Source organism: the organism of the source record quoted next, unplaced genomic scaffold (assembly GCF_019419815.1).
Source record: "Pyrus x bretschneideri cultivar Hongxiangsu unplaced genomic scaffold, Pyrus_bretschneideri_v1 Contig14, whole genome shotgun sequence".
Taxonomy (NCBI): domain Eukaryota; kingdom Viridiplantae; phylum Streptophyta; class Magnoliopsida; order Rosales; family Rosaceae; genus Pyrus; species Pyrus x bretschneideri.
The window spans coordinates 5,800,686-5,809,240 of NW_025999435.1; the positions used below are offsets into that span (position 1 = coordinate 5,800,686).

At 37.6% G+C, this 8,555-nt stretch overlaps 1 protein-coding gene across 1 annotated transcript; it reads left to right on the forward strand.

Annotated features, from left to right (window-relative positions):
• The first annotated feature begins 1,759 nt into the window (after positions 1 to 1,759).
• LOC103927321 (protein arginine N-methyltransferase 1.6) lies at positions 1,760 to 6,729 on the forward strand. The gene is given in 17 exon segments (XM_018642592.2): positions 1,760 to 2,175; positions 2,307 to 2,433; positions 2,435 to 2,521; positions 2,630 to 2,755; positions 2,871 to 3,035; positions 3,119 to 3,237; positions 3,331 to 3,410; positions 3,707 to 3,978; positions 4,124 to 4,223; positions 4,226 to 4,359; positions 4,557 to 4,630; positions 4,934 to 5,027; positions 5,155 to 5,271; positions 5,273 to 5,305; positions 5,431 to 5,505; positions 6,009 to 6,105; positions 6,252 to 6,729. Coding segments are annotated over 17 exon segments (2,166 nt in total). The 5' UTR covers positions 1,760 to 1,864; the 3' UTR covers positions 6,407 to 6,729.
• The last annotated feature ends 1,826 nt before the right edge of the window (positions 6,730 to 8,555 follow it).

Genomic DNA, 8,555 nt, shown 5'->3' on the forward strand with positions numbered 1-8,555 from the left:
AACATAGGCCCATACGTCACCGTTTGCTCGAAGACACGTCCATGGAGAACTCATCTCCTTAATGCTCCACCATAGGCTTTCGTCAAGGATGGTTCATACCATTCTTTCTTAAACCTATACCCGTGGTTTGGTTCTCCTCTTCGGAGATATGTAGACATCCCTTTTCTGATTCAATCACACCCCCAATCAAACCCATTATCTCCACACCAGAGATCATAGGCTATCCTGATTGGAATTCAACTTCGCCTGTAGATGTGCGCGACTTTGGTTCTAGCATTTTCTTTAACTGGTTGATACATGCAACCTTTGAATCATTATTGGAATGTCAATGATAGAAGAAAAAGCACATGAGGTTCTTATATGATCAATCACACCCCTCAACCAAAAGCATTCATGCGATGCTTCGTGTAGGGCTAGAATCTCTGCGTGATTTGAAGACATAGCAACCAAGTCCTATTTGGTTGATCTCCAAGATATTACAGTATATCTAACCGTAAAGACATAACCCTCTTGAAAACACGCCTTGTGCGGGTGAGATTAATAACCCTCGTCAGCATAACCAACAAGGCAAAATCATTCCGAGGATTAGGGATTGTATTCGCTCAATGATGAGTAGGGATAGAGTAAGCCCATATTAATTTTCCTTGAAGCTAACGTATGATGTCATGATGTCTTTAACATCTATCCAATGTCTGTGTGTAGGCTGTATCTTATTTTTTTAATTTCTATAATAAATTTAAGAAATGTTATCAGCACTTCAAAAATCTTATTTTGCACTTCTCACACTTGTATTTTGCTTCACTTGTAAGTGAGAGGTCTTAGGTTCGAATGTTGTGGATGACAAATTCGATACCAAATTAGGTTGTCCATTGTGTTGCGTAATCAAACTCCCCCTCCCCTTATAGCAACTCTACACCTAAAAAATGAGTTAGCCCAAAGTCCATTTAATCCACCCAAATGAATAGTAATTGACTCCAATGAACAGTAATTGGCTAAGTGCATCTTCACTTCTAAAAAATGAGCCAGGCAAGAGTCTAGTTAATTCGTATTAAAATATCATTAGTTTTTTTTTTTTTTTTTTTGTAAAATAATAAAAACTAATATTATTTTTAATTTTGGATATAATTTTAACCAATCTTGTCCTGCCACTTGTCATTTTTCGAAAGTACAATTTTTGTGAAAGATGGTTAGGTGTGTGTGTATATATAATCATTTAATTTTTTTTTGGTATTTTAAAACAATTTTTCTATTTTTTTTATTAAGTTAATTAATTTGGACCATTGGATTTCAAAAAGGATTAAATCTAACAGCCCAAAATTGGACACGTGGCCCATGGTAAGATTCTGACATTTTTTTTAATGTTGAAACGCGGGCCAGCGACAAAAAAAAGAAAATGAAATTCACATAGCTGGCGTCATGTAGGCCAATCTCTTGCTCAATCCATTATGTGCTGGGCTCAAGGTTAGCCTCCACTTTGGATTAGCCTATTGCGGGGTGGAGTGAGTTTTTTTTTTTTTTTTTGGTTGGGGGGGGGTGGCCTACAAGAGACTCTAGGCTAGCACATTTGTTAGGGATGAAAGTGCTCTTATTGTAGAATATATAGTTGTCATTTGAAGTACATAATGAGAATTTTAAAATGCTAATAATAGTTCTTTAAATTTAAATATAATTATTAATTATTTGTCAATAAAATAATAAATTTTTTTCAACCACGATTCGTGAGGAAGAAAATAATAATTAAAACATGGCGATTGAAACGTTTCTAACGTCAGTAAAAGCCCTAGTCTCAGTCTCTCACCGTCACTGACTCGCTCGCCGAACTCACCACCGCCATGTTTCTCAACGCCTCCTCCTCGTCTTCCTAATGCTCTCTCGAATTGCCAAAACCTTATTTCCCAAACTACCCCTTCACTCTACACCCCGGCTTGCCCGACCCATGAGCTCCCAGCCGACTCAGCGCGCCTTCCAGCTCCGTGTCAACCCGCTCACCGGAAACTCCGAGTGGATCGTCATTGAGGAAGACGGACCAGAGGAACAAACTTTCAACAATCCCCAAAATGCCCTTCTCGCCACAACGTCGTATCTGGACATGCTCAACGACTCCCCTCGAAACAGAGCATTCCGTGCAGCCATTGACAAGACCATCACCGCTCCCTGCCATGTTCTCGATATCGGGTTAACCTCATAATTACCAATTAAATTTGATTTAATCAATGAAGTTTACATTTGATTGATTTAATTAATCAAATTTTGAATTTTGTGCATTTTGATTGATTTGGTTGTTCAAATTTTGAATTTTTGCGAAGTGCTGGAACTGGGTTGCTGTCGATGATGGCAGCGCGGGCAATGGGCCCAACGACATGTCGTATGGTGACTGCCTGCGAGTCTTACCTTCCAATGGTGAAGCTAATGAGGAAAGTGGTGCGCTTAAACTGACATGGAAAACCAAATAAAGGTCATCAACAAACGCTCCGATGAGCTCGAAGTTGGAGTTGACGTTGCTTCTCGTGCTGACGTACTGGTAAGTTTACAAAAAAGGAACAAAACTTTGTGATTGTGCGAAAAATGGTGTGGTTTGATTTCCAGAACAGAGTGTATGCACCATTGTGACTGTGTTTTTAATGGGTAGGTTAGTGAGATTCTGGATTCTGAGTTGTTGGGAGAAGGGCTCATTCCAAGTTTACAGCATGCTCATGACATGTTGTTGGTGGAAAATCCCAAAACCGTGCCGTATAAGGCGACCACCTACGGCCAGGTATGTGAAGATACAAAGATTTTACAATGTGGGATAGGATGGGATGGGAATGGGATACCATGTTTTCTTATGTACCAAATGTTTTGAATAACCCATTTTTGGAAACCTCCCTCAGCTTGTTGAGAGTACATTTTTGTGGAAGCTTCATGATTTACATGGCAATGAGGCGAAAGCATCTGATGGGATTCGTCTAGTTCCAACTGGGTTGGGTGATATTCTAGGTGTTAAGCCGCAACAGTATGCCTTTCACTGCAATGCGATAGAGAATGAAGTGAAACTGGTAATGACATTGTATTACTCTTGGACAGACTTATAGGGAAAACACTTACGGTTTAATTCCTACTAAATTTTGGATTCATCCAGCTGTCCGAACCCTTCAAAATTTTTGAATTTGATTTTTGGAAACGGCCCGACAGTTGTGGGGAGACTGAGCTATTTGTGAAGGCAACTAAAGATGGTCGAGTTCATGCTGTAATTTCATGGTAATTGGACTGAGTCGTTTGTTAATTCATTTTTGTTCCTCTTGAAGAGGCGGTCATGAAAATTTTGGTATCTGTTTGCGTGCGTTATTTCAGGTGGATACTTCAGCTTGATCGTGAAGGGACAATCTTTTATTCCACTGCCCCTAGGTGGATAAGTTTGCCAGCCAACATAAGTAAGTTATAGATAATTCCTTTGTAAGCAAGAACCAATACCATATTAGTGCCTTTAGTGTTCTTTAAGTAAGTTCTGCAGTTTTTTGGTATGTTCACCCTACAAGTCTTATCATATGTTATGATAGCATAGTATGATTGTTTTGCCGTTCTCAGTGACGAATTATCCGCCAACCCACATTAGGTCATATAGGACAAACTTACTCTTCTATTCAGAATTTGACTGCAAATGAAATGATAGCTATTTGTTTTCTTTCATAGTCATGCGATAAAGAAAGTGGTTTTGTTTTTTTGCCAGGTCATGGGGATTGGTGTGACCATTGGAAACAGTGTGTTTGGTTTGTTCCTGGTGAAGGTATGTCCATAACTAAGGATGAAGAGGTTTGTTTACATGCTGCTCATACAGAAACTAGCATCTCTTATAATCTCAAGAACCAATTTCCAAGAAATGAGACTCTACAGTATGGCCTCAAGAATGGGGAATTCAAACTCACACTACCCCCAGAAAGAATTGCAATTTACGGAGACAGTGAATGGAGGCATTCCATGTTTAGTGCCATAACTAAACCTGTAAGATTTAAACACTATCTCTTTATATCTCTCTGTCTGTCTGCCACCGTGTACCTCCGACCTCAGAAGAAAGAAGATAAGTAGTAATAATAATAATAAATAAGAAAAACCTTTCACATTCTTGACATGGATGGTATTCTCACAGTTACAGGGAAGAGTTGATCCGTTATGCATTGTTGCAGATGACAGCATCTTCTTAACACTCCTCGTTGCACATATTTCTAAAACATCACATATGATGTCTTTCTTTCGGGGTTGCAAGGCAAGGGTATTGGATATTTGCAAGCTGTTGCTAGTTCAAATGGTTTTTCAATGGATCGTGTAGAATTTATTAATAAGAGGAAAACAAAGTTGACCATGCATGACACACACCAGAAAAAGGTACTTTCTTCCCAGTGAGTTTGTATACTAGTATGACATGGTACAGTGATGATATGTTGATCGAATGAAAAACAAACAATAATAATAATTCTTTTTCATCCTCATCCTTCTAGGGGTACTATGACATTTGTTTTTTTTTTTCTGTTGACAATTTAGAAACTGAATTGGCATGTTTGGGCCTTTTGTCCTATTTGTAGGTTGATCTATTGATTGGAGAACCTTTCTACTATGGAACGGATGGCATGCTTCCATGGCAAAACCTACGGTTTTGGTATACTATTATTTTCTGTTCCTGCAGTAATTCAAATTATGTGCTTTATGAGATTTTTATGCTTTTTACGGAAATACTATATGTAGACTCAAGTAGGAGTTGGTTTTAGACTCTTCTGTCTATGATAGCAATAACCATGTATATGCATACATACTATATTCATTAGATAATTGTCTACAGAACCGTTGTCTTTTTTATCATTGGTTATTTTCGGTGGCCATGGTTATGCTACGTTGATTGATTTTAGGTATATAAAAGTTGGTAAACCAATATATATAATTCTTGTTATGATTGGGTTTGAAGGAATGAACGGACAATGCTTGACTCTGTCCTATCTGAAGATGCATTGGTACTGCCATGTAAAGCGATATTAAAGACTTGTGCCTTGTCTATCCCTGTAAGTTTTATTCTTACCCACCCGCTCACCCCTTTCCCAATTGAAAAGGCCTATATCTTATTTGTTTTGACCATGTATGTGGCTGTTCACTATGATTATAAGTTATGGTATGCCACCTTTTGGACAGGATCTTTGGAATAGTCGTCGCTGCTTAAGTAAGATTGAAGGTTTTGACCATTCAGTTGTAAATTCCACCTTAGGAGCATGTGGTGAATTACCTGCAGGGCAAGAGTCTCCTTGTCTGTCCTTGTTTCATCTGGCAGTGTGGAAATGTTCGGGTAATCAATCAGAATAGTATATTTTCTGTGGAGGAGTTTTATTTTGTGAAAGTAAGATTTAGGTTCCTTTTTTGACTTGTGTTTTTTTGACTTATGTTGTGGTAACTGTTTAAAAAATATTTCAGAAGCTCAGTGAAGAATTTACGCTTATGGAGTTTGATTGTTCAAAACCTATAACGCCATCTTATGGAGAAACCCAGGTACCATAATAGAAATCTTATCTGTGGTCATCCATGTTGAAATTTTGTTACAGTTGGTTTATTGCAAAGTACAGTAGTGGTGGTATATATCTTAATTAGATAAATGAACATATGCTCTCCGTTTATCACAAACCATGTATGACATTAGCGGCCTCACTAACGTTGATTCTAGGACCTTGGTAGATCAAGAAACAATAGGCTTGCACTATACTTTGTTAATGTGTTCTTTACGTCGCATCTAATAGGTAAAGATTTTTATAAAAACTATAAACTACGATTTCCCCCTAAGTTTTGGTAACAAAAACTGCAGTACCATCCTCCCTCCTTTCCTGTGAAGTGACAGTTCAGATTTTGAATGAATAAATGCAATATTACATGACTCTATTTTTATTATCCATCACTATAATAATCACTTCATGTAACGAAAAATTGGGTCAGAGAATTAATACATATAAGGCATGCTATGGTCTTGCTTAACTGGTGGTTGGAATGCTTCTTGTCAGGTTGAATTTACGGAGCCTGGGATATGCCATGGATTTGCACTCTGGATTGATTGGGTGATGGATTCGGAGAACTCCCTTGTGTTCTCTACAGGGCCAGGTATGGTTGGGTTCCTTGTCGAAGCGGTTCAATGGGAAATTTGCTACTTATAATTGCTTTCTTGCACATTGTTGAACAACCTTCGCTTACTTGTGACTTCAGCTTTGTTACCTTTTGCTCATATGTTGTGTTAAATGTGGATTCAGAAAAGAGATATTGGAAGCAAGGAGTAAAGCTTCTGGCCAAGCCTGTAGCAGTTAGAAATAATGAATCGAGTACGGGAGAAAGTCGGTCTGCAATAATTCAAGCGTCATTTGATCCATCAAACGGTGACCTCAACATCAGACATGATTTCTTATAGGCGGTCATGTGGTTCCTGCCTCAACATCATTTGAACCATCAACGGGATAACTGTTCTCTCTGTCTCAGTCTCTCGTACCGTGTTCTCATGTGCTATCAATGTTGCCAATGTGTTTAGGATTTTGTTAGAGTTCATGCTCTATGGCTGGGGGTGCAAATCCTAGTTTTTATAAGGGTTTGCACCCTGATAGTGGTTCAGTGGTACCTTTTTTATTTTTTTATTTTTTTTTAAGATTTCGCTGGCTGTTACTAAGATCGACGACGAAATTTCGCTGTATCACCTTTCCCCTTCCCCACTTTCACCTTATGTACTTACCTTCTTAATTTTGGCTCTTGGTTCTTCTTTGCTTTATTTTAATTCAATTGCTCAAAAAAAGAAAAAGAAAAAATAAATTGAAGGGTGTTTTCTAAATATAAAATCAGAAGATCCTAAATTTGATTAGTATAGCAGAGGTTTCTAAACAAAAGGGAAATATGAAGGGATGGAACACTGAAGTTTGAAGATCGTTATGAATCTAGCGTAAAATCATGTACTAGTGTTTTACCCACTAGATTTAATTTTCACAGCTGTTGGGTCTTCTATCTTCAATTTTAACCATTCATTTTTGTACCACTTAGTGTTACGTACGTACTAAGGCTGGGCATTCTATAAAAAAAAACCAATTGAACCGCTCGAACCGCACAGATGGTTTGGTTTGGGTTTTTTTTATTTTTTATTTTTATTTTTGTTTTTTTTGTTTTCTAATTTTGGGTGATTAAACTGAACCGCACCAATCATAATCGGTTTGGCAATCGGTTCCCAAAATTCTTAGGGTGAGGTTAACCGAACCGACCTGCATATATTTAATTTTATAATTTTAAATCATAACTAATATGTGTAGTAATATAAATTGTTAGTTATTTATGAGTTACCGTGTTTCCATCACATGAAACAAAACCTGATTAGTTTAAGAGTCCCTTTGGAGAATAACAGGGGCATTATTTGGAGAACGCAACAGCTGCTGCTTTGGTGCTCTCCTTGGGCCGCTTCATTTGTGCTTTCTTTTGAGCAATCACTCATATTGGTGTTAGGTTTTGTAGCTTTTGGAAGAGACATTTATTATGTATTTTCATCTTCACACAAACTAAGAACCAATTCAAACCAACCCGCCACAATAGGTTAACCGACTTGATCGGTTTTATAGACCCAGCTTGGTCGGTTTTGACTTACAATTTTGGCCAAATTGACATAGTCTGGTTTCGGTTTTGGCCCAAAACTGACCCAAACCAACATGTGCCCACCCTTACTACGTATCTCTTTTAATTAATGAAACTCTCTTTGTCAACCAAAAGAGGGTGAAAAAACTACTTAGTCTTCTATCATGCAAACAAAAAAAAAAAAAAAAAAAAAAAAATGATGGGCAATAATGTAATTTCACAGGTCCAAATTTTACTGTTTTTATTGAAGCCTCATCTACAGGTGATATTAAAATACCTCCAATATTTAAAAAAAAAAAAAAAACCTCCCACTCTCCCCACGCACTCTCTCTCTCTCTCTCTCTCTCTCTCTCTCTCTCTCTTTCTCTCTCTCCCCCTCTCTCCTTCTCATTTTCTTAAAAAATGTGTTTATACACACAAAGTGTGTAGGCAAATGTTAGTTATTGATAATATAAAGGCATAAATTTTCTTCTCCCTTGCAACTTTCATCTCCCTTCTCGCCTGTATTTCCAGATAGATTCTAAAAGTCGCAAATATAATAGAATTTAAATAAATGAAACAGGATACACTGATGCTTAATTTGCTCATATTGTGCTTGTTATGTTTGGGGGTTCAATGTCCTATTTTTCATTGATAAATGACGGGAAAAAATTTAGCCAAGAAGCTTTCTCGCAAAGAAACGCTACTAGACCAAGAACTAGTTTTATTTATTTATTTATACGAAATGAGTTGTTCGACGGTTCCTCGAGTGTTGTTTTTGTGTTCTCTTGTTTGTCATTTATTTTCTTCCTACGGCATTTGCAGCTCGTCAAAATGGTTCAATAGTTTCGTATTAGCCTACAACAACAGTAGTTGAGGATTCCGACCTAAAAACAAAGCAAAGTAGTAATACCTCGTATCGCCCGCCACCAAAAGTGTTTAGGTTCTCCAGGGCAGGGATTACAAAATCCCAT